General features: G+C 49.8%; 3 protein-coding genes and 1 pseudogene across 7 annotated transcripts; 2 read left to right on the forward strand and 2 right to left on the reverse strand.

Moving 5' to 3' along the window:
* Nucleotides 1-1,556: 1,556 nt before the first annotated feature.
* CUNH1orf122 (chromosome unknown C1orf122 homolog) lies at nucleotides 1,557-2,792 on the reverse strand. 2 transcript variants are annotated; one of them, XM_035019049.1, is made up of 3 exons: nucleotides 2,707-2,792; nucleotides 2,280-2,481; nucleotides 1,557-2,029 (listed from the first exon to the last, which is right to left on the reverse strand). In XM_035019049.1, exons 2-3 carry the CDS (start codon nucleotides 2,325-2,327, stop codon nucleotides 1,934-1,936), a joined length of 144 nt encoding a protein of 47 aa, XP_034874940.1. In that variant the 5' UTR covers nucleotides 2,328-2,481; nucleotides 2,707-2,792; the 3' UTR covers nucleotides 1,557-1,933. The 2 variants fall into 2 exon arrangements, with proteins under 2 accessions (XP_034874940.1, XP_034874939.1); XM_035019048.1 differs by lacking the exon at nucleotides 2,707-2,792 and adding an exon at nucleotides 2,574-2,666.
* Nucleotides 2,736-23,607, forward strand: YRDC (yrdC N6-threonylcarbamoyltransferase domain containing). 3 transcript variants are annotated; one of them, XM_035019045.1, is made up of 5 exons: nucleotides 2,736-3,224; nucleotides 3,794-3,908; nucleotides 4,033-4,152; nucleotides 5,449-5,591; nucleotides 5,907-6,793. In XM_035019045.1, exons 1-5 carry the CDS (start codon nucleotides 2,833-2,835, stop codon nucleotides 5,965-5,967), a joined length of 831 nt encoding a protein of 276 aa, XP_034874936.1. In that variant the 5' UTR covers nucleotides 2,736-2,832; the 3' UTR covers nucleotides 5,968-6,793. The 3 variants fall into 3 exon arrangements, with proteins under 3 accessions (XP_034874936.1, XP_034874938.1, XP_034874937.1); XM_035019047.1 differs by lacking the exons at nucleotides 5,449-5,591; nucleotides 5,907-6,793 and adding an exon at nucleotides 23,280-23,607; XM_035019046.1 differs by lacking the exons at nucleotides 5,449-5,591; nucleotides 5,907-6,793 and adding an exon at nucleotides 5,335-5,442.
* MANEAL (mannosidase endo-alpha like) lies at nucleotides 8,290-13,030 on the reverse strand. Of its 2 annotated transcripts, XM_035019043.1 has the most exons (4): nucleotides 12,417-13,030; nucleotides 11,108-11,217; nucleotides 10,162-10,238; nucleotides 8,290-9,046 (listed from the first exon to the last, which is right to left on the reverse strand). In XM_035019043.1, exons 1-4 carry the CDS (start codon nucleotides 12,964-12,966, stop codon nucleotides 8,410-8,412), a joined length of 1,374 nt encoding a protein of 457 aa, XP_034874934.1. In that variant the 5' UTR covers nucleotides 12,967-13,030; the 3' UTR covers nucleotides 8,290-8,409. The 2 variants fall into 2 exon arrangements, with proteins under 2 accessions (XP_034874934.1, XP_034874935.1); XM_035019044.1 differs by lacking the exons at nucleotides 10,162-10,238; nucleotides 12,417-13,030 and having other exon boundaries at nucleotides 11,108-11,178.
* On the forward strand, nucleotides 23,403-23,481 carry LOC118020524 (annotated as a pseudogene).
* Nucleotides 23,608-26,301: the final 2,694 nt, after the last annotated feature.

Raw genomic sequence — 26,301 nt, forward strand, 5'->3', positions numbered from 1 at the left:
TCAGAAATATGTTAGGGAGGTTGTGGTGGTAGTGGGGGAGCGGGCAACATGAGCCATTTCCCTACTGCTCCCCTCACCGTCCGTGCTGGTTCTTTAAGAAAAAATGTCTCCAGCCTTCATTAAATCCAGTAAACAAAGCTGTTAATAATCTCCTTTATTGACTTTCTTCCTTCCCCCATATTCCCCTTTTGTCTTGGAGGGGGGAGTCCCCCGCCATTTTATCTTCCAATTCTCAGGCTACTGTAGAATAGAGAAGTTTTGAAATAACACTTCAGCCAAAGCAGAAGGATTTCCACAGATCAATATGCAAATAGTCCTGCCGTGACATAGATGGGAGATTGTCCATTCCCTAATATTGGGGGTGGAGGGAGGCGACAAAACGGAATTTTGCATATTTCTGGTTGGTAGTTTAGCCTGTTTCCTCTTGCATATTTTGGGGGGACAGGGAGAGGGTCCTCTCACGCCCTTTGGGGAAGCTGATGATCACTCTTTGGGCATTTCTCACTGTTACTCCTGTTCCAGAGGGCTTCTCAGTCTGCACTGAAAAATGCAAATTAAACTGGATCTTATGTCAATGTGTACATAGTACAAGCTTTTTTTACTGGAAGCAAAGTTTAAAACCACACACTGCCCTTTTGGTGGTGTGCCTGCTGGGCCAAAAATTGGGTGATAATGTAGTGTCACTTTCTCAGCTCAATGCAGTTTCTACTCTTTTTTCTTAGGGGAAAATTTTTCATAAAAACTTTTTTCACCAAAACCCAGGGGTGTTTTTTGCAATATCCTTGTTATCCTCGAAGTGGTGCCAAGTCAGAGGCCTCTCTTGCCCTTCTCTCAAGTCCTTAGGCCTCCCCAGGGCGCCTTTGATTCAACAGTCTACATCCTTTGTTGTGTTTTGGAGAATATGGGGGTGGGGAGGTCAGAGTTCAAGGTGGCTGTTACCTTTCCCTGTCAACTCCTCCTGGTCCCTTTTGGGGAAGGTGGCTGGAAACAGGTTTTTGCTGAATCTCTGGCTCACATCTTCTGGCCAGGAAAGGCAAGACCCACGGAGAGCCTTCTTTTTTGACACACACTAGTAGTCATTGGCCAGAGGTCTTGGTGACAGTTTTTTAAATCTCAAATGGTTTTATTTGGATTATGTGAAAGCCTATCAAATTTATTGAAGTGTGAAACATGGGAACAACGGACTTCCACTGAGCGATATGAAAACGTTACAGGTTCAGTACTTCCAAAGGAAGAAACCTCCAAACCCAAAAAAGAGTAAATATGAATTTGTATTTTTGAAGAATGTGAAATAATGGTGTTTGCTTAATTGCTCATTTTGTATAAACTTAATATTGTACTTTAAAATATCTGTTAAGAAGTGAAAATTTAACTTTTTGGAATTGAAAAAGCAATATTAAATACTAATGAAATCCTAATTAAATGCTTATTTAAATCTGGTAGTATCTGTGGCATTTCTTTCCAAACCTACCCATGGTTGACGATTTTCCACTACTTAGCCCACCTCCCCTCCCCAGCTAAGTCTTAGGGGACAGAAAGGAAAGGTCGGTCACCAGGAGAGTCTGCAGGTTTCCTTTTAATCAAGGCTCTGCTAAAAGTGTTTTGTGGGGCTAGGAGCCCCCAGAGCATGAAATGGACATGTAACACCACCTGGATCCCCCAAAGCAGGCCAGACCACTCTGGAGAGCACTGCTGGTCTGCCCAAATCCGGGTAATCAGACTGGGTATTCCTTGGCTACATTTCAAAGCTCAGCACTGCCTTCAGCCAGGATGAAGTGGGAGTGAACCCAGCTGCTAGCAGAGCTGCCATCCCAGGCTGAGAGCCAAGTACCAGCCACTGCCAGTGAAGACTGGCCCCTTTATTGAAGGGAGTTGTTCGAGTCCAGCCACCAGCCCTGGGAGGGAGAGAAGTCAGGGCGCCCATCAGGGATGGTCAGGGCTCCGCAGCTCCATCGCCAGCATCCTTTGGAAAGCCACCTCTGGCGGAGACAGCTGTTTGGGGAGGTGCTCCGGGTTTGGCTGAGACGTTCTGGTTGGAACAGAAAGGAAAAGTGAGGCGGGGAGAAAGGCCTTGGATTAGGCCCCGCAAGGATATGGCCACTTGGCATTCGGATAGCACTTAACTTTTTCAAAGCCTCTCGCCCAGATGAAGGGAGGTTGGGGGTGGGGGGCGGTAAGGCGGTGGGGACACGTCCACCCTCCCGGGGAAGCTAGGGCTTAGCAAGTTCAACCACGGGGCAGTCCCTACCTCCCAGGCCCAGCCCGGGGTGGGCACTAACCCCGCCACCAGCCGGCTCCGGGCGCCGGCGGCCCAGCTGCCGTAGCATCTCCTCGCAGGAGGCGATGGTGTCCAGGAGCTGCCGCTGCCGCTGCTCCACCGCGTCCAGCAGCTGCTGGGCGCGCTCATCCCGGGGCGGCTGCGGGGGTGGCCTCCCGCCGAGCCCCAGCCCCGCCTTCCCACGGTCCACGCCGGCAGCCTCCCTGCCCGGGAGAGAGCGACACACACACGGTCAGGGCCGGCGCTCGCGCGGGGTCCGAGCCCCTTCCCCCCGCCCCGACGGGTCCCCTCTCACCCCCGTGACCAGTCTGAGCCCGGGCCCCATTCCATCTCCGCCTGCGCGGCCCGACCACCAACCCCCTTTCGGCCGCCCCCCTCCCCAGCGCTGCGCTAGGGCTCCGCAAAGCTGCGCCCCGCCCCGTCCCCACCGGTCTCCTTCAATCCTCCTGGGGGTCGCGGTCCCTTTAAGTTGCCCGGCGCGGAGGTGGGGCCGAGCCTCCCCGGCCGGAAGCTGACTGGGCGCGTCACTTCCTCCCGGAAGCGGGGCCGGGCGGATGTCTCCGGCGCGTCGGTGCAGGGGGCTGAGGGCCGCGGTGGCTGCCAGCGTGGGGTTGAGCGAGGGGCCGGGGGGCTCCGCCCGGAGGGGCCGCCTCCTCCGCCCGCCGAGCCCCGCTCCGGCGGCGCCGGGGGCCCGGCTGTTGCGGCTCCCGGGGAGCGGGGCCGTGCGGGCCGCAAGCCCGGAGCGCGCCGGCTGGACCGAGGCGCTGCGGGCCGCCGTGGCCGAGCTGCGCGCCGGCGCCGTGGTGGCCGTCCCCACCGACACGCTGTACGGCCTGGCCTGTTCGGCGAGCTGCTCGGCGGCACTGGGCGCTGTGTACCGCCTCAAGGGCCGCAGCGAGGCCAAGCCGCTGGCCGTCTGCCTGGGCCGCGTGGCCGACGTCTACAGGTGAGGCCGCCCCGACCCGGCCCCGCTGGGGGCGGCACCGCGGGAGGGGCTTCCGGTGACAGGCTTGGGAGACTGAGGCGCAGAGAGCGGGAGGGGCTTGTCCAGGCTCACCCAGGAATCCGGAACTGGAAATGTGTATCGAGCGCTTAACGTCTTCCAGTCCCTGAACGAGATGCTGGGGCGCAGCGATGAACGAGGCAGGCAGGGTTCCTATTCTCCTGGCGTTTTTGTGATAATGAGGGGAGGGGGTCGGGACTCCCACGGTTTAAAAACAACAACAACGAAGGAAACAAACGCGATAGCTGAATTTAGTAGGGGATGCCTGGAAGAAAATGAAACACGGAGCGTGATAACGGTGCAGCTGTTGTAGTCTCGGGGACCAGGAGCATGTGGGCTCCAAGCCGAGGGTGTTCCTCTGGAGCCTCCCTTCTCAAACTCTTAGGGAGGTGAAGAGGGAAGACAGATCCCATTGTAGTCACCAGGGTCCCCTTTTCTAGATCTGACTACCGACTGGAATAGGACCAGCAGCGACCCTTCATTCTTGGATGGATTTGTGCCCTGTTTTCCAGGTACTGCCATGTGAGGGTACCTGAGGGACTCCTGAAAGACTTACTACCAGGACCAGTGACCCTGGTGTTGGAACGCTCGGAGGAGCTCAATAAGGACCTGAACCCCTTTACTCCTGTGAGTCAGATTTTCTCTTGTGTCCCCCAGACTCCTGCCCTCTGGCTTTCACTAGGGTCCAGGCTAGAGCCATTCCCCACCCCTTCCAACCTTTCTGACTATCCCCTTACCCCTTGCCTCATAGCTTGTAGGCATCCGGATTCCTGACCATGCCTTCATACAGGATTTGGTCCAGGTGTTCGGGGGACCAGTCGCTCTCACCAGTGCCAACCTTAGCTCCCAGGCTAGTTCTCTGAATGTCGAGGTAAGTTACCCAGTCCTCCCCCCAGAAACATCACCAGGCCAGACACAGTTTCCTCTGAATCAGTAGGGTTGATGGTTCACTGGAATGCCTTGCAGGAGGCTCACCCATTTAGTCTGATGGTGGGAAGTCTGTCCGGTTGGCAGGGGTGGGTTGGGGGGGGGATCCAAATTAAAGAATCTTGGAAAGGTTTAATTAAAAAGCTTGAGAGGTAAGGGGGGAGAACTGGTGTTTTCTTCCTGTTGTCTTTTTAATAAGAAACATCATGGTCAGGCGCCTGGGTGGCTCAGTTGGTTAAGCGACTGCCTTCGGCTCAGGTCATGATCCTGGAGTCCCTGGATCGAGTCCCGCATTGGGCTCCCTGCTCGGCAGGAAGCCTGCTTCTCCCTCTGACCCTCCCCCCTCTCATGTGCTCTCTCTCTCTCATTCTCTCTGGCTCAAATAAATAAATAAAATCTTTAAAAAAAAAAAGAAAGAAAAAAAGAAACATCATGGTAAATGTAGTTTTTTCCCCCTTTTTGTGGTGGTAGCTATTTGAAAATATAGTTAGGCAATAAGTCTTTATAACAGTGCTGTAACGAAAGTTAAGACCCCCCAAAAAATTGGGGGGTAGGGGTGTTCTTGTCAGCAAACATTTGACCCATCCAGTGCAGTAACTGGTGGTTAGGCTCCTCCATCCCAAAAGCCCAGGCCTAGCCACCACTGCAGGGTTGTCATGAGTGGTGGTGGTGGAGAGAGCGGGCGATGCTCTAACCCAGTTAACAGTTCAGGCCACGGATTTCAGAGGCGGTATTCTTCCCGTAGCCCAAGGATTGAGTGCTGGTGGCATGCAAGTGCCGAGTCCACCCTGTCTTCCTCTCCCTACCCTTACCCAGAGTTCTCCTGAGATCCAGGAGATGCCCTGGATGAAGTGATTTGCATGCGGTGACCTAGAAATCTAGGCGAAAGTTCAGGGTTGAGCCTACATCTTTGGACACCCACCTAGGACTCCAGCCATTGGACCTATATGTCCCCAGCAGAAGCACTGTGTGGAATCTCCTCTTGGCACAGCAAGATTTTGTTTAAGCTCTAGATAGGTGTTACTTGAGGTGCTAACCTGGGCTGGCTCCAAACCTCATAGGATGCCATGTCCTAGGTGCTAACTGACCTTAACTGAATGAGGTTCCTTCCCTTGCTTCGAGGAAGATGCCTCCTGTTTTAGAAGTGTGCGGTCTTCGTCTCCTTATGAGGGCTGTGTGCAGTATGACATCACTGTAGATGCCAGGGCTAGTGTCCCTGCTTCCTCTCCCTCTCCTCCAGGAGTTCCAGGACCTCTGGCCTCAGTTGTCCCTGGTCATTGATGGGGGACCAATTGGGGATGGCCAGAGCCCCGAGTATCGCCTGGGCTCAACTGTGGTTGATTTGTCTGTACCTGGAAAGTTTGACATCATTCGTCCAGGCTGGTGAGTCTCTTTGCTGTGGCATGGGGATAGAATTTGAGGAAGGTTGGAAGGTGCAAAAAAAAAAGCCTTAACCGAATGAAGATTGGCACTCCTCTCTTGTCCTGAGCAGGGTGGGCAGGTTTGGAGAAGTGGTGGATGGAGGGGCACTAAGTTTGCTGGTGTTTCCTGGCTTTTTGAGGTTTCAAAGGATTCATCACGGGTTTGGTGAAGAGAGCAGAGTTAAGACCAGAGGGTTTAGAGGTCGCTGATCACCAGACTCTGGTGGGCTCGTGGCTTTGAGAAGTCAAACTTGAACTGCCTCCATTTCTTCCTCAGTGCCCTGGAGAGTACTGCAGCCATCCTCCAGCAGAAGTACGGGCTGCTCCCCTTGCACTGATCCTGCTTCTGCATCTCAGGAAGAGGGGAGAGCCCGAGGACTGGTGCTAGACACTGTGTGTCTGTCCGCTGGGGACTGGCAAGGCCTCATTGACAGAGGCCACTGGGGCTGCGACGTCACTAGTCTGACTCTTTAAGGCACTGCCTTTTTTTGAACACTGTAGACCAAGCCCCAGAAGCTGCTGGTTTCGTCTCACACCTGATGGGGAGGTCATATTTATTATCTGTAATTTTAAATATCAGCCAAAAGCTGACATAGAGACTTTATTTGAGAACATTCCTAAGATGGCCTTGTTCTAATAAGTTTCTTTTTCAGAAGTCTTTTTTGAAAAATAATTTGAGGAACAGATTCGGAATCCAGTTGGAGCCCCCTGTCTGGCGGGTAGTGGCATTTAAGGTCCAAATCAGCCAGAGCACCAGCTGGTGCTGTTTAAAAGTCTCCAGTGACCAAAGGCATGTACTTAGGCACCTGAAGCTGGAACCATAGTAGGATAAAGACTGTTGAGCCACAGGCCCGACACTATTTTCTCTGAACTGGAGAGGCCGGTGGTGTGGTGTGCCAGAAGGCCTGGTGGAGAGAAGTCAGCATTTTGGACTAATGGTGAGAAGTGAGCTCAGTTGGCAAGGGGCGGGGGTAGGGAAGTCCAAATCAAAGAATACTGGAAAACAAATCTCCACTGCTCTTTTCAGCTAGTAGCTTTTTTGTTATTTAGTTGTAAAATAAATTATAATGAGTTACGCCTGTAATACCTTTATTTGAATCCAGTGTGTACTCAAAGCCTTTATTCATATGTATACCAAGTGTTAAACAGAATTATTCTTGACTATTTGAACCTTGTTTTTCTTTAATAGGAAATGTTTTGTAGTTTATTTTTCTTCCTTTGAATTATTCCTCAGGGGTAGGATTACAGGGTCAAAGTGTATGAACATCTTTATGGCTCTTGTTATAGTTTAGCCTTCGAAAGAACTCATCAAGCTGCAGTGAATGAGAATTACTGCTCCTGGCCCCGAGCTTGCCATGCTTTTAGTGTTTTTCAAACCGTGTATGTGTGAAATGAAGCCTCCGTGTTTCTCCCTTCTGTGAAGTACTACGGGTCACCGTCCAGCGCTGTGCTCCTGATCTGCTCTGTCCATTGTGGCATCCAGTGCCCATCACCTCACTGGAGCTGGGGGTCCCGTAGTAATCCATAGGCCCCACTTCCTCCCCTCCTGCCTTGTACCCCATTCCCACAACCGGGATTCAGACTTGAGCCCATAAAGTAATGCACATATTTCCAAGTAGCTCCTAAATCTTGCCAAGGTGTTCCAGGGCCTGCTTTAAGGACCCCCACAATGAGTATACTCGTTTATTTGTAAATAAGCACTGTTAAATATCTCCACTAAAAATCTTGATTACACTCCTGGTTTCTGAAGCAAACTCACTCTTCATTGTGCTGACACTGGCCAGCCCATCTTACGTGTCAGTTTGTCACGGCATTTGAGGGAGGGCTCAGAGTTCAGGAAGGCTTGAAGAGAGCAAAAGGAATGCTTACTTGAGAAGACCATGTCATATTTAATTAATAGAAATCACAGTAGCACTGAAAATGGCTCTACTGAGTGGGCCTCATTCGGTTTAGGCAGCTAAAGGGAGGGAGGATGTCCTGGTCCTCTCCCTGGAGCTAGATGGTCATCTGCGGAAATGTGGGCTCTGGAGCACAGAGGTATTTTCTTAAGAGGGAAAAAAAAAAAAAAACCAAAACTCTCAGCATTGGAGAAAACTGCAAAAAAAGGAAAAACTGTGCTCAGGCACTAGCTACAAGGCCACGCCAAATAAGGAAAGCTGGATCCTGTAAGCTTCTGGAAGAAAGGAACCTTTCCATGTGAAGTCTCTAGCACATATTAGGTGCTCTGTCAGTATGTGTTGAATGAATGTACGAAGGCTCAGGGTTATTTCCTGATCGTTGTGTTCAGGAGTCTACTGGGAAGGGCTTAAACCTAGAATTTCCCTCTTGGGAAGTCTCAAATGTGATTCCCTCACTTGGGAGAAGACAGAAGAAGGCTGAAGAGGCAGCAGGACACGTGCTTGCCCAGAGCCCTGACCCCTCCTAACAGCAGTGACCTGGGGACTGCTACGCAACACCAACCTGCTGAGTTCCAAGCTCAAAGGGATCATTTTAAAGTGTTACGACAGGATGTGGAGTGGCCCTGGGCTGAGTCGAGTCACCTGCCAGCCTCTCTGGGGCCCTCTCTGGAACCCTGCCTCACTTCCTGTCCCTGCAGAGCCCCCCGGCCCCACATGCCTGAGGAACAAGCTTTGTTCCACATGGGCCCAGGCTCGATGGCCCACCCGGAGGCGCCCCGCTGCTGACTGGGGGACCAGTGAGTGCCTCCAACCTCAGCTGAGCCCCACACGGTGACACCTTCCAGGGAGGCCAGGACATTGGCACCTCATGGCCCCAGCTCCTCACATCAGCCACTGCTCCTTCTCTTTGATGAAGTGCTCTGCCCAGCGGCGAGTCAGCTCCAGGTACAGGCTGGGCTGGTGAGGCAGGTAGTCCAAATACAGCCGCGTTGGCGTCTTCTTGGGGATGGCCTTCTCGATCTGGGTGCCCTCGTGCCACTCATTGAAAGACGTGATGGAGACGATCTCAGGCCTCACGGTCAGGGCTGCCTGTAGGGCTGTCTCATAGTACTTGCCATTGACCCTGTTCCGAGTATTGTGGTTGTTCCAGGGCCGGATGCTGGTGTCAATGTAGCCAGGCCCCACACTGGGGATGAACATGAGGTTGTGGGCATCACAAAAGCTCTTCACAGCCTTCCAGTTCTGATGGGAGGAGCCGAAGGAGAAACCGTTGGAGGCAAAGTAGGTATACATGCCATCAAACCCAGCAGCCAGGATGTCGTGGGTGTGGCCCTCCTCCACCAGCAGCGCGATGAAGACCCCATCGTAGGGGGTGTTGCGGATCGAGTGGGGCCCGTTGGGTGTCAGGAGGTAGGCCCAGGCCTCAGGGGATGTCAGGTATGAGTCGTAGATATAAAAGAGTGGGAGGCTCTTACCCATGCTGTTCTTATAGCGGTAAAATGCACCATGGGAGCCATACCTGAGGAGCGGGAGGGAGAAGAACCTGAGCTGGCGGCCGAGGAGGGGGGCAGCCAGCACAGCTGTAGGACAAGCCACAGGCCAGATCGTTCCTGATGCCCAAGTGCAATTTGGGATCCAGCCTGTCCCCACGCTTGCACTCCTCATGCCCCTGAGCAAGAACCTAGTTCCCACCCACATCTCCCCAGCCTCAGCCTCCCTCCATTCAAGCCTCACTTCCTTGTCCCACACCACACCACCCCGCTCCTCCATTGGGACAGAAGCAGCCAGCTAACCAGTCTCCAGGCTCCTGCTTCTGGTTCCCTGTGATCCACTATCTAAGGCATGAACCAGATCTGCTTGCTCCTGACTGAGACCTGCAAGGCCCCTCCAACTTGATCTGGCCCTGCCCACCTCCACCCCTTCTATTACCCCATCTCCACACACCAGCTACATGGACCTCTTATTCTGCTGTCAAGCTTGTCCCGTCATGAGCCTTTGGATCTGACAGCCCTCTGCCTGGAATTTTCTGCCTGCCCCAGATCTTTGTAGAGCTGACTCTTCCTTCAGGTGTTAGCTCACACGTCCTCTCCTCAGAGAGGCTCCCTTGACCACCGGTTCTGAAGTCTAGCACCCATTCTCAGGCGTGCTCTAACATAATACCCTGCTCTATTCTTAATTATCACTTTCTAATCACATGGGTCACTATGTGACTTTTCATGTGTAACTATTGTCCACCTCACTGCGGCCACACGTTAGAATGTAAACCTCGCCAGTCCTACCCATGACTGTACACCCGGGGCTGAGGACAGTGCCCGGACACCTGAAGGCACTCAAGTACTTTTTGAGTGAGTGGATGAAACCTGCAAGCACAGTACAAGCCACTCTCCCATATATTAACTCCTCTGACTCTCACAAGACTCCAAGGTTAAGAGGCTTGCAACAGATCACAGATTGGAGGCTGCGGAACTGAAATTCAAACCCAGATTGCTGACTCCAAGCCTAGTACTGTAATACTAGGAAGTAGCTGCTGAGGACACTGGCATTCTGCCCTGGTGTCTCTCGACCTACCCCTCTAAATCTATCCCCTCCCCCTTTTTGATCCCCATTGAGATCCAGGCCCCACAGCAGCCTTACGTGTCAATGATGTACTTGATGTTGTCATGCAGAGTGATGTCATCCCGGCCCTTGTAGGGTTGGATATGGAAGGCCACCTGCCACAAACAGAGGAGGTACTGGTCAGGTGAGTAGCTGCCCAGGGGCCACAACCTATAAGGCTCATGTTTCCACTGGGACTTGGAGGAGGAGTCCTGGCAACAGTGGGCATAACAGAGATAAAAGCAGCCACTGCCCTTAGGGTCAGAAAAAGAGTGCCAAGAAGGCTGGCCACCTCCCACAGCAGGGCATCTGGGAATCATTCTGATGGGATGTCACTGGATGGCTAATAGGTCTGAGCTTATGTGCCAGCTCCACGTGATTGGCACTAGCTGTCTGAAACCATGGGAAGAAGTTTGCGGAAGCTGTCAGGCAGAGGTGCTCTGATCTGTTAAACATGTTGGTGATGGGCTCAGGAACGGGGTGGGGCTCCTCTCTGCTGTTTCTCTTCCGTCACCACAGGAGAGGGGAATGACTTATTTGGTTCATTTGGGGAAAGTAACTGGACATGCTTAGCTCCGCTCCATCATTCCTCTTGAAAGTGCACCCGCCTGCCTGTACTTTACTCCTAGAGGCCCAGCACTGCCTCCCACTAGGGATTTGAGACGTTTGGTTTCTGGGCCCGTTTGGCCCTTGCCTGCTCTCTATCCAGAGTCAGGGTCTGCAACCTAAATCTATCACAGTGATACTTATTCAATCTTCCATTTCTCCTATATTTAGTTTTCCCAATTTTCCCCCCAGAATTCAAGAAAATAACAGTGACAGGTGCTATTTATTAGAACCTCACCCCCCCCCCACACACACACACATACCACTTGCTGTGTATTTGCCATACCTGGGCTAAAGCCAAAAACTAACCCTGTGGGCAGAGAAGGGGAAATCTCCAGAATGGGCCAAAGAGCACCTGACCTCTTCTTTGGACACTCACCTGGATGTTGTACTGATGGGCGGTGTCGAGAATGGCGGGTACCAGGTCGTCTGAGGGTTCCCCGTTATCATCAGCCATGCCAGGTGGGTACCAGGACAGGACCAGGACGCCTGAGACACAACACAGTAGCTACTTCAGAGGCACACAGTACCCCCGCAACAGAGATGCGTTTCCTCCCAAACCGTCTCCAACTGCAAAATGGTTTTTGAATGAAACCTTGAGCGAGGCTCCTGCCAGGTTCACTTCCTGCGGATCAGATGCCAGAGCCTAGCGTCCCGGAGCTGTCCACGCCCGCGGTGCTGAAGCGCCGCGGCAGCGGGAACCTTTGCGCACCAGGCGGGAAAGGAGCCTGAGAAAAGCCAGGACTCAGACTTCCGCTTGCATCCGCAAGAAGTAGAACAAAAGGAAATAGTGGATAATGCCACACCCATCTGGAAGCCACAGTCCTCTCTCTGGAGAAGAGGGGCCCCTCTAAGGTCCCGCAGGGATAAGAGCCCCACGCAGAGGTCCTCTGATGCTTCCCGAGGGAAATAACATTTGTCTCGTAAAATCCTGAGGGGTAGCCTCTGTGTTATTTATCTGTGAATACCTCCCACCATTGTCTCTGTCATTCAACCCCTCTCCCCATTCACTAACCATCTCTAGATAAATTGAAATGTGTTCTAAACTCCAGGAGAATTCAGTGACACAATCCGAAAGAAGTGAGCCTCCCCACCCGAGCCTGCCTACAAAAGAGGCTCCCAGGGACCTCTTTGCAAGCAGAGTACTTGAAGAAAAGCTCCTGCCCCCCTACTGCAAACAGCAGGGTCCAACATGGGCAAACTTTCCTTCCTGCAGCCAGCAAAAACTGGAAGGGTTGGTGCCCTATCTTGTATCTGGTGTGAAAGCATTGGCCATCCCAGGCTTGGCTCCTCTGAACTCCACTCCTGCAGGGCCAGGATGCCCAGTCCTCACTTACCAAGCCTAGAAGCCCAAGAGACAGGAAGACTTTCTCCTTCTCCCTGCTGTCCCTACTTGGGACAGCTCGGAGCAAATGCCTTCTTCCACTGGCCCTCCCGGCAGCTCCGCCCTATGAAAGGGCCCTGCTGTGAGGGGTCAGATGGTAGAGATGGGGAAGTCAATACCAGGAGTTGGGGGGCGGCGCCACGCGGTAAGCGCTGAATGAAAATAGAAGGGAGGGAGTAAGAAGCTAGGCGGAAGGGTGAGTGGGATCAGAGGCCCGGTGACAGGACCAGCGGGAGCTGGGGTGTGGAAACTGAGGAAGGGTGAGGCTGGGGAACAGGGCCGCCCGGGGGTGGGGGGAACTCACCGATGGCGGCTTCCTTGAGCTGGGTCATGTGCTCCCGCAGCACCTCGGGGTCCCGGGAGCTGTAGGGCCCCAGCTCCGGGTAGAAGCTGGAGCCCAAGTCGTCGGGAGGACTATGGCGGCCGCGGGGATAGCTGGCCGAGATCTTGGGGTCCCAGTGAGGCACCATGACGTGGTCCCAGTGAATGTAGTGGCCCTCGCGCCGCGGGTTCCCGTACCAGGAGTAGTAGAAGGCGTGCAGGTCCGAGTAGACGCGCAGACTCTGCCCGGGGGCGGGCTCGGCCTCCGCGGGAGCCGGGCCCGGGGGACTGCCCGGGCCAGCGGTGCGGGGCGGCGGCGGCGGCGGGGGTGGCGCGGCGGGGGCGGCTGGGGCCCGGGCGGCGGGCGCGGGGGCTCCCTCCGGGCGTCGCTCAAAGGGCGCCAGCTCCAGGCCCGGGCCCAGCGCCGGGAGTCCGTCTGGAGCCTTGAGCGTGCGCAGGCCCATGAGGGTGCCGAAGGCGAAGAGCAGCACCAGGAACAGCGCGATGCAGGCGCGGCGCCGCCGCCGGGCCATGGCGGCCCCTGCGCTCCCCGCTGACCGCCCGGCTACCTCCCCGCGCGCCGCGCCATGGCTGCCCGCCCGGCTCCCGCGCGCCGCAGAGCCCGCGCGCGTCCCAGGGAGACGGCGACGCCGAGCGCCGAGCGCGGCGTGGGCGGCTCCCCGCCTCTCCCCCGCAGTGCGGGCGGGCCCGGCACACAGCGAATGCAGATGGCGCAGACCAAGTGGTCAGGAGCCGAGGGGGGAGTGGACGAGAGGAGAGGCGAAGGGTAGCAGAACTGCGAGTTCCCGGGCAAAGGAGCAAGGGCCAAGTCAAGCTGTGTGGCTCGGGGAGCATTTGTCGCCTTTCGGCCCGGGCCAGTGGCGTAGAGGCACCCAGTGGAGGAAAGGGAATGCCCTCCTTCCGGAGCCCAGGAGAAGGTCGGGGCAGCGGCGGTCAACGGTGTGTGGGAGCAGAGGGCAGGGTGGGGAAGAATGCGACTGTCAGTGTCCGTCTCTCTCTCCCAGGATCTCCTTACCCACTCATCCCTCTTTACTGACTTCACTGACAGCCTCTGTACTCATCTCAGTGACCTCCCTTCTTTGCATTCGGCCCCCATCCCTCGGACTCCCTCTCCCACCCCAGGCAGCCTCTGAAGCTTGGGGCGCCGGGGAACCCCCAGGGATCAGACGCTACAGACACTGGCTAGAGCGTGGAAAGACGAGGGAGACCGTGACTTGCACAAAGTCACACGGACCCGGCCTAAAACCAAGGGTCAGGACTGGCTGGAGGGAGCTCTTGTCACTGGCCAGACTGTTTGTCCTTGCACGAACTCCTAGAATCGGTTGAGGACTATATGAGATAGTTACCCAAAGTCACTTTATAGAGGGCCTGACAAAATTACCACTCAGTCCATGTTCGCATTCTTTCTGGACTCAGCTCCAGAGGGCTGGCCCTGGGTCGTTATTTACCCTTCTAGATTCCAAGCGGGGGCTGCAAGAGCAGGGTCTGACAGTTCCCAGGGCTCTCTGCTGCGTGAATACCAGTCTCTGGGCTGATAGTCTCTAGGCAATGATAACCTTTTCACTCAACACTGAGTTCCTACTCCGCATTATTCGTTATTTCATTTATTCAGAAAATAGTTTTGTTTGTTGTCTGCCTCCTTCACTGGTCCATGAGGACAGCAATCTTGTTTCAGCAACTGCTCTAGCTGCAGTGTCTACGACAGAGCTTGGCATAAGAGTAGGCACCGGATTCTTCTTTCTTATGTGAAAGAATCATAGGAAATGGAGGAAGAAATCCCAGGAAGAGGAGGAGCAAAGTTGGGAAATGTGGGTAGGTCTGGAGCCCAAGAAAGCGAGTTTGAGAGAATTCATAGTAGTGAGTGTGAATTAAGTAGGATGCTGGCATCTCCAAGCAGCAGGCACCTGATTCAAGCTGGTTTATGCAGTTTGGAAATGTATCATCTCACAATGCAGGAAATCCAATGGTAGGGCAGACCCTGGCTCACCAATTCAGAACAATTAGGAACCTGAGACGCTTCCGTCTCACTGCTCTACTGTGCCCACCATTGACTTCATACCGAAGCTGGCTCCCCTCATATCACAGAATGACTGCTGGGGGCAACTGAGGCAGCATGCTCCCCTTTCCCATCCAGCAGGCAACAGTAAGACTGATTTCTCTTTCCCAGAAGTCCTAAGCAAGCTTCTCCTTAAATCTCACCCGTCTAATCTGACTAAGTCCTCTTCATCCCAAACAAATTGTTGCCAAGGGGGATGGAACTACCATGACTAGATTAGATTAAATGTTCAGAGATGATTAAATGTTGGGGAGAAGGCCATGGTGTCTACCGTGGAATTAGATGACTCGAAATGAATAAGAATGGGAAGAGAAAAAGAATAAGGATGGAACTTTCAGGAACACCAGCATTTATGCATTGGGCAGAGAAAGGACAGCATGTGAGGGAAGCTGAGGAAGAATCAGGAAAGAGGAAGTAGTGATGTAGTTTTTGGTTTTGGGGTTTTGGTTTTTTTTTTTTTTTTTTTTGGAATGTTGTTGTGTGTTGGTGGAGTCCAGAGCCGGCAGCCAAGGAAGAATTCTTAAGATGTCTTTGGTGCAAAATGGTGGTTTTATTAAAGCACAGGGACAGGACCCATGGGCAGAAAGAGCTGCTCCCTGCTGCTCCCAGCTGCCCTGGGATTGTGAGGTGCAGTGATTATATACATTGGGGTTGGGGAAGTAAAGATAAGGGAAGTTCCAAAAGGACTTTCATATGCTAAAGAAGACTTGCAGGATCCTGGAGGAATGTTATAATCTGCCTATTTTAAGTATTTGTCAATGGGCTGCAGGTTATAAGGACATTTAATTTTATCTACATTTCCTTCTGCCTTTGTTTCCCACATCAGTTAAGAGAAGTGAGAGTGGATGTCAATGGTTTTAGAAAACTAGTGGAGCTTTCCCCATCTCTCAGTCATTCCCCTACTTCTGGAAATGCCCTGCAATATAATGGTGGCTTCCCCTGGCCTGGAGGCCCTGACATTACCGCCCAGCCATACTTTGATCCGGGGCTAGAACCCTGACCCACAAGGAACCAATGAGAGTGCCCTGTTTCCCATTGTACCAATCACAGACACCAACCCAAGGGTCATCAATTACAATCCTTCTCTGGGATTTTTCTCTCTGTTGCTGAGGGTAGATTCCATCTTTTTCTCTAAAAGTAATACCATTAGGGAAGGAACAAGGAACAGAGAGGAACTTAGTGGTATTGGATCCCTGATCTTGGTTTTCCTTGAGGCCTGGTTTTGGTGTGAAACACTGAAATAATCTTCCAGTAAATTAATCTTTCATTCTGAGCAAGATGAGTTCATGGAGTCGACTTTACCGGTTGCCTGTCAATCTCAAGTAGAGATTGATAAAGGGACTTGGGAGAAGGGCGGGCATTTGGAAAGTAATCAGAGGAAGCAAGAGCAAGGAATCGAGGAGAATGGGACAAAAAAACAAGAGGCAAACGAGTGAAGGGTACATTATGGAGGTTTCTGCTACAGCTAATGGGGCTTTGAGTCTGCCTTCTAAGAAGTGTACAAATGCCTCCCAGAATTACAAGGTTAAAGCTAAAGCAATTATCTCCTGGCCCCCATCATCCACGGGTCAAGTGTTTTCCTTAGGGCTGTTAACTTCCTCACCCTTCTGGTCTCCTTTGTGCCATCACATCCTGTGATGTCAGAGAAGGTCCTGAGGCAGGCATAAAGACAGACAGACACATCGTAGGTTTGAAGTGGGATGCTGCCAGGTAGAGGTAAGTCTGGGCTTAGCAGAACTGTCCCTCCTAACTGTACCATCCAGAAAAAACAGACTTAGCAGCTTAAAACAGCAGGAAAGTGTACTATCTCACAATTTCTGTAAGCCAGAAGTCCAGGCACAGCTGGTTTTCTGCTTAGTCTCACAAGACCAAAATCAAAGTGTTGGCAGGACTCTGCTCCTTTGTGGAGGCTTTAGGAATGGCTCCGAATCCCAGATGGTTGGCATAGAACCTTAGTTCTATGGAATTGTAGAACTGAAGTTCCCACTTCCTTGCTGGCTGTCAGGTGAGGGTCTTTCTCACCTTCAAGAAAAAGGCTGCCTGCATTTCTTGATTTGTGGCTGCCTTCCTCCATTTTCAAAGCCAGCAACGTCAGGCTCAGCCCTCACACACTGAATCTCTCTGACTTCCTCTTCTACTCGGAAGAGCTTGTGTGATACATCAGACCCTGTTGGATACGCCAGGATAATTTCTGGTTTTTGTGTTTTTTTAATTTTTTTTAATTTCTCTGTTTTAAGGCCAACTGATTAGTAGTAACCCTAATCCCAACGGCAAAGTCCCTTCGCAGCAGTAACTCTATTAGTATTTGGAGGAATAGCCCAAGGACAAGAGTCTCAGGGGCAGGGACAGCTTCAGAAATCTTACCTCGGAAACTGTCGCTGGAGTGAAAGTGAGCCAAGGGCTTGTGACTTGTGGCTTCACGGTTGTCCGTTACACCCAGTCTATCAGTTAGAACGCGTTGGGCTCTAGATAAGAAGGGAGATAGCTACATATGGCTAAAAGCAGTGCTTCTCCAACTTGAACATCATATCAGTCCTTTGGGGACTTTGTTAAGATGCAGATCCTGATTCAGTGGGTCCGGAGTGAGGCCTGAGATTCTGCATTTCTTTTTCTTTCTTTTTCATTTCTAATAAGATCTCAGGTGGTGCTCATTCTGGTGGCCTCAGACCATACTTTCGTACTTAAAGTATAGTGAGCTTATGACCCCACATTCTGAGGAGTCTTTAGATAGGCTGGTTTTAGAGATGGTTAAACCCAGTGGTTCAGAGACACCGGGGCATCATATCGTCTTATCTGTGGTTTCTTTGGCCTTCCCCTCATGGCTGAAAAAGGATGGAAGCAATTCCAAGCATCACATTCCCACCTGACAATATCCAGATGCAGAAGAGGAAATGGCTGTCTTATTTTTTTCTTTTAGGAAGAAAAAAGAAGTGACATGCCCCCAAGGATGTAGAATTAGAATAGCCGTGGGAGCCAGAAGACAGGGGAGAATTACCTCCAAACTTCTGAGGGAGAATAACTTTGAACCTAGAATTCTATAATCAATTTAACAAGTGTGAGGGGAGAATAAAGACATTTTTATGTATCCAAGGTCTCAGGTTTTTTTTTTTTCTCCTATGCTCCATTTCTTAGGAAGCCACCAAAGGATATAATGAGAAGGTAAATTTTAAAAAGTGAGGGGAAACTTGGGATCTGGCAAAAAAAAATCTAACACAGAAGAAAAGCTTTGGGGAGCCCCAGGGTGACAACTGTGCAAGTCCAAAGAGCAGTCTGCCCCAGAGGAGTGGAAAGATAACCTAGGGCAGGTTTGTCCAGGGAATGACTGAAATTGATAGACATCCTGATATACAACCCAGTCCCAGCTTTCTTCTGTGGCTGTGTCATTATTTTAGGTTAAATCACTAGTAGATACATTATATTCTATAATACTTTCCACTATTGAGCCAAATGTGAACTATGATTATATTTCCTTTCTTGTATAATTCTTGTTTCTCCTGGAGTTAATAATTCCCCCTTTCCCCGTTATTTGTTTTCTATATCTTTATTAGTGTTTCTCCTAAACTCTCCAACACAGTTATAGAAATCCTTTGAATACTGTCTTCTACACAGTTCCCATATGAGGATGTCTATCAATCAGTGCATAAGACAGAGTGGTCAGATGATGATAAGGGTTGTAGAGAAAAGCAAGCCCGGGTGGGGGGAGGAGGGCCGGGGTGGAGACGTTTTGTAATTTTTATAGGTTGGTCAGGGAAGACCTCACTGCCAGGGTGACCCGAAGGGAGAGAGGAAGGAAACCATGCCGACATTTGGAGGAAGAGAGTTCCGGGCGGAGAGAGCAGCAAGTTCAAAGTCCTGGCATAGTTCTAGGTACTGAACATACAACAGTGAACGAGGCAGGTCAGCTTCATGCCTTGATGGAGTTTGCATATAATGCTGCAGTGACCAGAGCAGCTACTGGGGCAGGTGGAGGCCTCTGGCAAGAAGAGGCATCTTCATTTGCTGCTGCCCCGTTTAGTGCAATGGAATTAAATAAAAGACATGAATTGGAGTGCCTGCTCATTCACACACCTGCTTAAGTGGCCATTTTGTTCCCACGATCATGGCTTTTGGACCAGTAACAGACGTCTGACCCAAGCTAGACAATTATTCCTCCCCAAGAATTCACCAAAATTAGCTGTGGGGAGGCAAGTTAAAAGGTCATGCAGGCTCAAGGACACAGCAGAAGCCAGAGTAGACATGAGAAGCCAGGTAGACCATGAAAAGCCAACATCATGAGGAGACCAGGAGTTTAAGAGCAGTTGCCATCAGTAGGCTGAGGTGAGCAGTCTGTCTACAAAAAGGAAAATGCAGCAACTATGCTACAAGACAAAGAAACCAGAGATCATTTGACCTCAGGAGGAAAGAGGAAGAGAGAGGAAGCAAAAGACTTTTTGTTTGTTTGTTTTTAAGCAGAAATCAGCTGCCTCAGTATCTGGCAGCTTTCAGACCTGCTTCGTTTGCCACCAGGTCATCCAGTTCATTCTTGGTAGATATTTCCATCCACCTAATAAGTCCTCTCTCCTTCACTTGAGTAGATTTAAATATTTCTGTCTGTGGCAGATAGACCCCAGCATAGTCCCCGTGATCCCTGTTCCCTGGTGTGCATGTCCTTCTGAAATCCCCTCCCCCTGCGTGTGGGTGGAACCTGTGACTTGCTGCTAACCAGTAGAATATAGCAAAAGTGAGAAATTCTGTAGATGTAAGTAAGGTCCCAGATAAGCTGAGTCTGAGTTAATTGAAAGGGAGATTATTCTGATTTACTCATGAAAAAGGCCCTTAACAGAAGGACTGGGTGCCCCTGAGGTGATAGATTCTTATAGGCTTGATTTTTTTTTTAATATTTTATTTATTTATTCATGAGAGACAGAGAGAGAGAGAGGCAGAGGGAGAAGCAGGCTCCCAAGGAGCAGGGAGCCCGATGCGGGACTCGATCCCAGGACCCCGGGATCATGACCTGAGCTGGAGGCAGACGCTTAACCATCTGAGCCACCCAGGCGCCCCTCTTATAGGCTTGATTAAGTGAGTGGCCACTTTGGGAAGCTCATATGGCAAGGAGTTGTGGGCAGCCTCCAACCAACAGCCACCAAAAATCCAGCCTACTCAGTCCTACGGTCATAAGGAAATGAATTCTGCCCACAAAGTGAATGAGCCTGGAAGCAAATTCTTCCCTAGTTGAGCCTTTGATGAGAATGCAGCCTAGCTAACACCTTGATTGCTGGCTGTTAGACCCTGAGCAAAGGACCCATCTAAGTTGTGCCCGGAACTAACCCATGGAAAATGTGAGGTATTATTATATGTATTCTTTTAAGATGCCAAGTTTGTGGTAATTTGTTAGTACAGCATAGAAAAGTAACACACTGTCCTTCCAACCAACTTTGACCAAACAGATAGGCTTGAAACTTTTAATCAGGATGCCCAGGTTCTAGTCTAAGCTTTGCAGTAGTTTTCTTGGACCCAGGCAAATGTCTTTCCCTCTCTGGGCCTCAGGTTCCTCATCTGTAGAATGGGCAGATGGACTAGTGGAGCTCTGATGTCCTTTTCTTTTCTTTTAAGATTTTATTTATTGGGCGCCTGGGTGGCTCAGTCGTTAAGCGTCTGCCTTCGGCTCAGGTCATGGTCTCAGGGTCCTGGGATCGAGTCCCGCATCGGGCTCCCTGCTCTGCAGGGAGCCTGCTTCTCCCTCTCCCACTCCCCCCGTTTGTGTTCCCTCTCTCGCTGTGTGTCTCTCTCTGTCAAATAAATAAATAAAATCTTTAAAAAAAAAAAAAGAAACAAAAAAAAAAAGATTTTATTTATTTATTTGGTAGAGAGAGAGATAGCGAGAGCAGGAACCCAAGCAGTGGAGTGGGAGAGGGAGAAGCAGGCTCCCCGCTGAGCTGGGAGCCCGATGTGGGGCTCGATCCCAGGACCCTGGGATCATGACCTGAGGCGAAGGCAGATGCTTAACGACTGAGCCACCCAGGCGCCCCTCTGATGTCCTTTTCAGTTGCAGTGTTTTGGATGTTGTCCCTGACCACTGTCCTATTGTGGAGTGATGTATGTTGACTCCGTGTCTTACCTCGGAGGGCTCCAAAACAAAATTACTGCCCTCATCCGAGGGTGTAAATCCTAACTCATTGTTTGGTCTTCCAATTTTGCCACAATCCTTTTGTGAAACCATGCAGCCTCCCCCTATTAATATAAATGTCTGGGGGGTAAGGAGTGAGGAAGGGACTGTATTTGAATTGTTGTCTATGGTCTATAGTGGAAACCATATTATATGAAAGGATACAGCTGTTTCTTTTTTTTTTTTAAGATTTTATTTATTTATTTGACAGAGAGACACAGTGAGAGAGGGAACACAAGCAGGGGGAGTGGGAGAGGGAGAAGCAGGCTTCCCGCTGAGCAGGGAGCCCCATGTGGGGCTTGATCCCAGGACCCTGGGATCATGACCTGAGCCGAAGGCAGACGCTTAACGACTGAGCCACCAAGGCGCCCCACAGCTGTTTCTTTTAACTCTGGATCACCATAGTACCTCTTCCAGGAGTTTTGAATAAGCTAAGGAAGATGCTATGTGGGAGACAAGGGAAAGAAGAGAGCAAAGGAGAGAGACAGGGACAGAAACAGACACACAGAAAGAGAGAAATGGATAGATGCTATTTTGTTTTATTTTTGTTTTAAGATCTTATTTTTTTAAATAATTTCTACACCCAACATGGGGCTTGAACTCACAACCCCAAGATCAAGAGTCAGAGGCTCTGCCAACTGAGCCAGGCAGGTGCCCCAGATAGATGCTATTTTAAAGATAAAACAACTGAGAAATTACTGGGAAGGTAGAAGAAGAATTTTTCACACAATTTTCAAGTAATGTCATACATCAATAAAGGACATTACAGTTGACTCTTGAACAACAGGGTTTGAGCTGCATAGATCCATTTATACATGGATTTTTCCCCCCAATAAATATACTGGAAAACTTTTTGGAGATTTGTGCCCATTTGAAAAAACTCACAGACAAACTGCATAGCTTAGACATATCAAAAAAATTAAAAGTTGTGTATGTCATGTATTCATAAAATGTATGTAGATATTAGTGTATTTTATCATTTACTACCATAAGATATACACACATCTATTATAAAAGTTAAACTTGGGGTTCCTGGGTGACTCAGTTGGGTGACTGACTCTTGGTTTCAGCTTGGGTCATGATCTCAGGGTACAGTCTACTTGAGATTTTTTTTTTTTAAAGATTTATTTATTTATTTTACAGAGAAAGAGAGTGAGTGTGCAAGTGGGAGGAGGGGCAGAGGGAGAGAATCTCGGGGCAGACTCCCCCCGAGCATGGAGCACATCATGGGACTTGATCCCAGGACCCTGAGATCATGACCTGAGCTGAAATCAAGAGTCGGCCACTTAACCAGCTGAGCCACCCGGGCGCCCCATCTGCTTGAGACTTTTTCCCCCTCCTCCTCCCTCTGCTCCTCCCCCCATTTGTGGGCTCTCTCTCTCAAATGAATAAATAAAATCTTTTTAAAAAGTTAAAACTTATCAGGGCGCCTGGGTGGCTCAGTCGGTTGAGTGGCTGCCTTCGGCTCAGGTCGTGATACCAGGGTCCCGGGATCGAGCCCCGCATCAGGCTCCCTGCTCAGCGCAGAGCTTGCTTCTCCCTCTCCCTCTGCCTGCCTCTCTGCCTGCTTGTTCTTTCTTTCTCTCTGTCAAATAAATTTTTAAAAAAAATCTTAAAAAAAAAAAGTTAAAGGGCGCCTGGGTGGCTCAGTCGTTAAGCGTCTGCCTTCGGCTCAGGTCATGATCCCAGGGTCCTGGGATCAAGTCCCACATCGGGCTCCCTGCTCCGCGGGAAGCCTGCTTCTCCCTCTCCCACTCCCCCTGCTTGTGTTCCTGCTCTCAATATGTCTCTCTCTGTCAAATAAATAAATAAAATCTTTAAAAAAAAAAAGTTAAAACTTATCAAAACTCACTCACACACTTACAGAGCATATATGGCACCAGAGAAATGTAAACAAAAGTAAAGACGCCATATAAATCATAACGGCATAAAGTAAACTGTAGTGCATACTGTACTACCCCAATAATTTTGTAGTTGCCTCCTGTTGCTATTGCAGTGAGTTCAAGTGTTGCTAGTATCTGCTTAAAACAGCATATGATCAGAGAATAAACTGGTGGTTGCCAAAGGAGAAAGAGGTGTGGGGATGGGTAAAATGGGTAAAGGGGAGTGGGAGATAGAGGCTTCCAGGTATGGAATGAATAAGTCAAGGGGATGAAAGGTACAGTATAGGGAATATAGTCAATAGTTTTTTTTTTTTAAGATTTTATTTATTTATTTGAGAGAGAGAGCACATGAGAGGGGGGAGGGTCAGAGGGAGAAGCAGGCTCCTCCCCGAGCAGGGAGCCCGATGCGGGACTCGATCCCGGGACTCCAGGATCATGACCTGAGCCGAAGGCAGTCGCTTAACCGACTGAGCCACCCAGGCTCCCTAGTCAATAGTATTGTAATAGCGTTGTGTGGTGATGGATGGTAGCTACACTTGTGAGCACAGCATAAGTTGTGGAATTGCTATGTTGTACACCTGAAACAGATGTAACATTGTGTGTCGACTCTGCTTCAAGTTTCAAAAAGCAACATGTGATTGATGCTACTCATCTCTGAGTGAGAAGTTAGTCTCTCCAGTAGATTGGGTATTGCAGTAAAAAGTGATCTCTCATGGTTCTTGTGTATTTTTTTGTGTTTAGGGCAATATCGTAAACTTTGACTATCACCAGGGGACCCATGTGAAATGCCACTAGTGATGCCGGAAGTGCTCCCCAGAAGCAAAGTCATGACGTCATAAGAAAAAGTTGAATTGCTTGATATGTAGCTTTGCGCAGTGGCAGTATCGTAGCCAATGAGGTTTATCCGAGGCGCGATTATTGCTAATTGAATTGCTTGATATGTACCGCAGATTGAGGTCTGCTGCTACGGTTGCCCTCCATTTCAAGATAAATGAACTCACTGTAAGTACTATTGTTGGAAGGAAGGAAGGAAGGAAAGAAAGAAAGAAAGAAAGAAAGAAAGAAAGAAAGAAAGAAAGAAAGAAAGAAAAGAAAGGAAGGAAGGAAGGAAGGAAGGAAGGAAGGAAGGAAGGAAGGAAAGGAATTTGTGAAGCAGTCGCAGCAGCTGTGCCAGCAAGCACAAAAACCTTGCATTTCTTGCAAAGTACCTTTTTATCTCATATTGAAAATGCAGCTTTTATGTGGGTGCAGGATTACTATAAGAAAGTTCTACCTCTAGGGGCACCAGAGTGGCTCAGTCGTTGGGTGTCTGCCTTCGGCTCAGGTCGTGATCCCAGGGTCCTGGGATCGAGCCCCACATCGGGCTCCCTGCTCGGTGGGGAGTCTGCTTCTCCCTCTCCCACTCCCCCTGCTTGTGTTCCTGCTCTCACTGTCTCTCTGTCAAATAAATAAATAAAATCTTAAAAAAAAAGAAAGTTGTATCTCTAGACTCTAATATGATTTGAGAATAAGTGAAGTCATTATATGAAAACATAAAGCAAAAGAAAGGTGAAGGATCTTAAGTTGGAGAATTTAATGCCAGCAAAGGATGGTTTGATAATTTTAGGAAGAGGTTTGGCTTTTAAAATGTCAAGATAAAAGGAGAAGCAGTGTCTGCCAACCAAGAGGCAGCAGACAAGTTCCTAAATGCCATTAGGAAAACCATTGAGAAGAAAGGATATACGTCTGAACAGGTTTTTAAAGTAGATGAAAGTGCCCTATTCTGGGGGAAAAAAATCCACGAAGGATATTTATTAGTAAGAAAGAGAAGCAAGCACCAGGATTTAAGGCAGAAAGGGACAGGTCAACTGTACTGTTTTGTACAAATGCAGTCAGGTTTGTGATCAGGACTGCTTTCCTATATAAAGCTGCTAACCCCTGAGCCTTGAAGGAAAAAGATAAACACTGGTTGCTAGTCTTTTGATTGTACAGTAAGAAGGCATGGACAATGAGAACACTTTTTCTGGATTGGTTTCATTGATGCATTGTCAGGAAGTGTCTTGCCAGTAGGACTGCCTTTTAAAGTTCTTTTGATATTGGACAATGCTCTGGCCACCCAAAACCCCGTGAGTTCAATGCCAAAGGCATCCAAGGGGTGTATTTGCCCCAAACACAACATCTCGAATTCAGCCTCTAGATCAGGGAGTCATAAGGACCTTTAAGGCTCATTACACATGGTACCCTACAGAAAGAATTATCAATGTTATGGAAGAAAACCCCAATGAAGAGAATGTCATGAAAGTCTGGAAGGGATTACACCACTACAGATGCCATCCCTGTTATTGAAAAGCTGTGAAAGCCATCAAACCTGAAACAATATATTCCTGGTGGAGAAAACCATGTCCAGATGTTTTATATAATTTCACAGGATTTACAAGAGAGCCAGTCAAGGAAATCATGAAAAAGATTATGAATATGGCAGGGGTGCCTGGGTGGCTCAGTAGGTTAAGCATCTGCCTTCGGCTCAGGTCATGATCTCAGGGTCCTGGGATCGAGCCCTGCGTCAGGTTCCCTGCTCCGCAGAGTCTACTTCTCCCTGTCCCTCTGCCACTCCTCCTGCTTGTGCTCTCTCTCACTCTCAAGTAAATAAATAAAATCTTAAAATTAAAAAAAAGATTGTGAATATGGCAAACAATGTGAGGGGTGAGGGGTGAAGGGCTTAAAGATATGGATCTTGGAGAAATTCAAGACACCACACCAGAAGAATTAACAGAAGATGACTTGATGCAGATGAATACTTCCGAACCGGGTCCAGACAATGAGGAAGAGAGAGAAGCAGCAGTGCCAGAAAACAAACAGACATTAGACAATCTGGTAGAAGGGCTCGACTAGTCAAGACTGCTTTTGATGTTTATGACATGGATCCTTCTATGATCCAGGCACTGAAACTGAAGTGAATGGTGGAAGAAGGATTGGTACCATACAGAAACATTTTTAGAGAAATGGCAAAAAAGGGTTAGACATAAATTACTATGTATTTCCACAAAGTTGCACGGAGTGTACCTGCCTGTCCTGCCTCCCTTTCCCCCTCCCCCCTCCTCCCCCTCCTCCCCCTCCTCCCCCTCCTTCACCCCTGCCACCTCTAAGACAGCAGGACCAACCCCCACCTCCTTCTCTCCAGCCTGCTCAACATGAAGGCAATGAGGATGAAGACCTTTATGATGATCCACTTCCACTTAATGAATAACAAATAATCATCACGCTATATAGTTAATAAGCTGACCTGTTGTGTGCGTGTGTGTGTCTTTGTGTGAACATCTATTAACTGTACAACAGGAGAAAATCTTTTCCTCTTGTCGTAGACATTTTGGAATGAAGTCATATGTTTGATTTTTGTGTCATTGTCATTATCATCACCTAAGTATTTGTCACTTAGAACTCTGTGCGCAAGACTTGTGTGGAAGTGGATGGGCTATCCTTATGCAGGTGTACGATCAGTGATGTTTAATATACAATTAATGTGTTAGTTTTCCTCACTGTCTTACAACTTTGCTTTCAAAGAATTACATTATTGTACAGTATGCCTCTCTCTCTCTTGTAATTGGAGAAACTGTTTATCAGCTTATCATCATAGGTGGCTCAGTTGGTTGGGCGACTGCCTTCGGCTCAGTTGGTTGGGCGACTGCCTTCAGCTCGGGTCATGATCCTGGAGTCTCGGGATCGAGTCCCACATCGGGCTCCCTGCTCAGCAGGGAGTCTGCTGCTCCCTCTGACCCTCCTCCCT

This window comes from Mirounga leonina, unplaced genomic scaffold (genome assembly GCF_011800145.1).
Source record: "Mirounga leonina isolate KUSES-001 unplaced genomic scaffold, KU_Mleo_1.0 Mir_173, whole genome shotgun sequence".
In the NCBI taxonomy this organism is placed as follows: domain Eukaryota; kingdom Metazoa; phylum Chordata; class Mammalia; order Carnivora; family Phocidae; genus Mirounga; species Mirounga leonina.

What these genes read in the sequence shown, in the direction of transcription:
- CUNH1orf122 (XM_035019048.1), bottom strand. Translation starts at nt 2,608, where the DNA reads ATGGAATGGGGCCCGGGCTCAGACTGGTCACGGGG. An exon ending in GGCTCAGACTGGTCACGGGG is followed by an intron (nt 2,482 to 2,573) that starts GTGAGAGGGGAC and finishes TCTCCCGGGCAG; the next exon opens with GGAGGCTGCCGGCGTGGACC. An exon ending in CGGAGCCGGCTGGTGGCGGG is followed by an intron (nt 2,030 to 2,279) that starts GTTAGTGCCCAC and finishes TGTTCCAACCAG; the next exon opens with AACGTCTCAGCCAAACCCGG.
- YRDC (XM_035019045.1), top strand. Translation starts at nt 2,833, where the DNA reads ATGTCTCCGGCGCGTCGGTGCAGGGGGCTGAGGGCCGCGGTGGCTGCC. An exon ending in CGCGTGGCCGACGTCTACAG is followed by an intron (nt 3,225 to 3,793) that starts GTGAGGCCGCCC and finishes CCTGTTTTCCAG; the next exon opens with GTACTGCCATGTGAGGGTAC. An exon ending in CTAGTTCTCTGAATGTCGAG is followed by an intron (nt 4,153 to 5,448) that starts GTAAGTTACCCA and finishes CCTCTCCTCCAG; the next exon opens with GAGTTCCAGGACCTCTGGCC.
- MANEAL (XM_035019043.1), bottom strand. Translation starts at nt 12,966, where the DNA reads ATGGCCCGGCGGCGGCGCCGCGCCTGCATCGCGCTGTTCCTGGTGCTG. An exon ending in GCTCAAGGAAGCCGCCATCG is followed by an intron (nt 11,218 to 12,416) that starts GTGAGTTCCCCC and finishes GTTGTGTCTCAG; the next exon opens with GCGTCCTGGTCCTGTCCTGG. An exon ending in ATCAAGTACATCATTGACAC is followed by an intron (nt 9,047 to 10,161) that starts GTAAGGCTGCTG and finishes CCCGCTCCTCAG; the next exon opens with GTATGGCTCCCATGGTGCAT.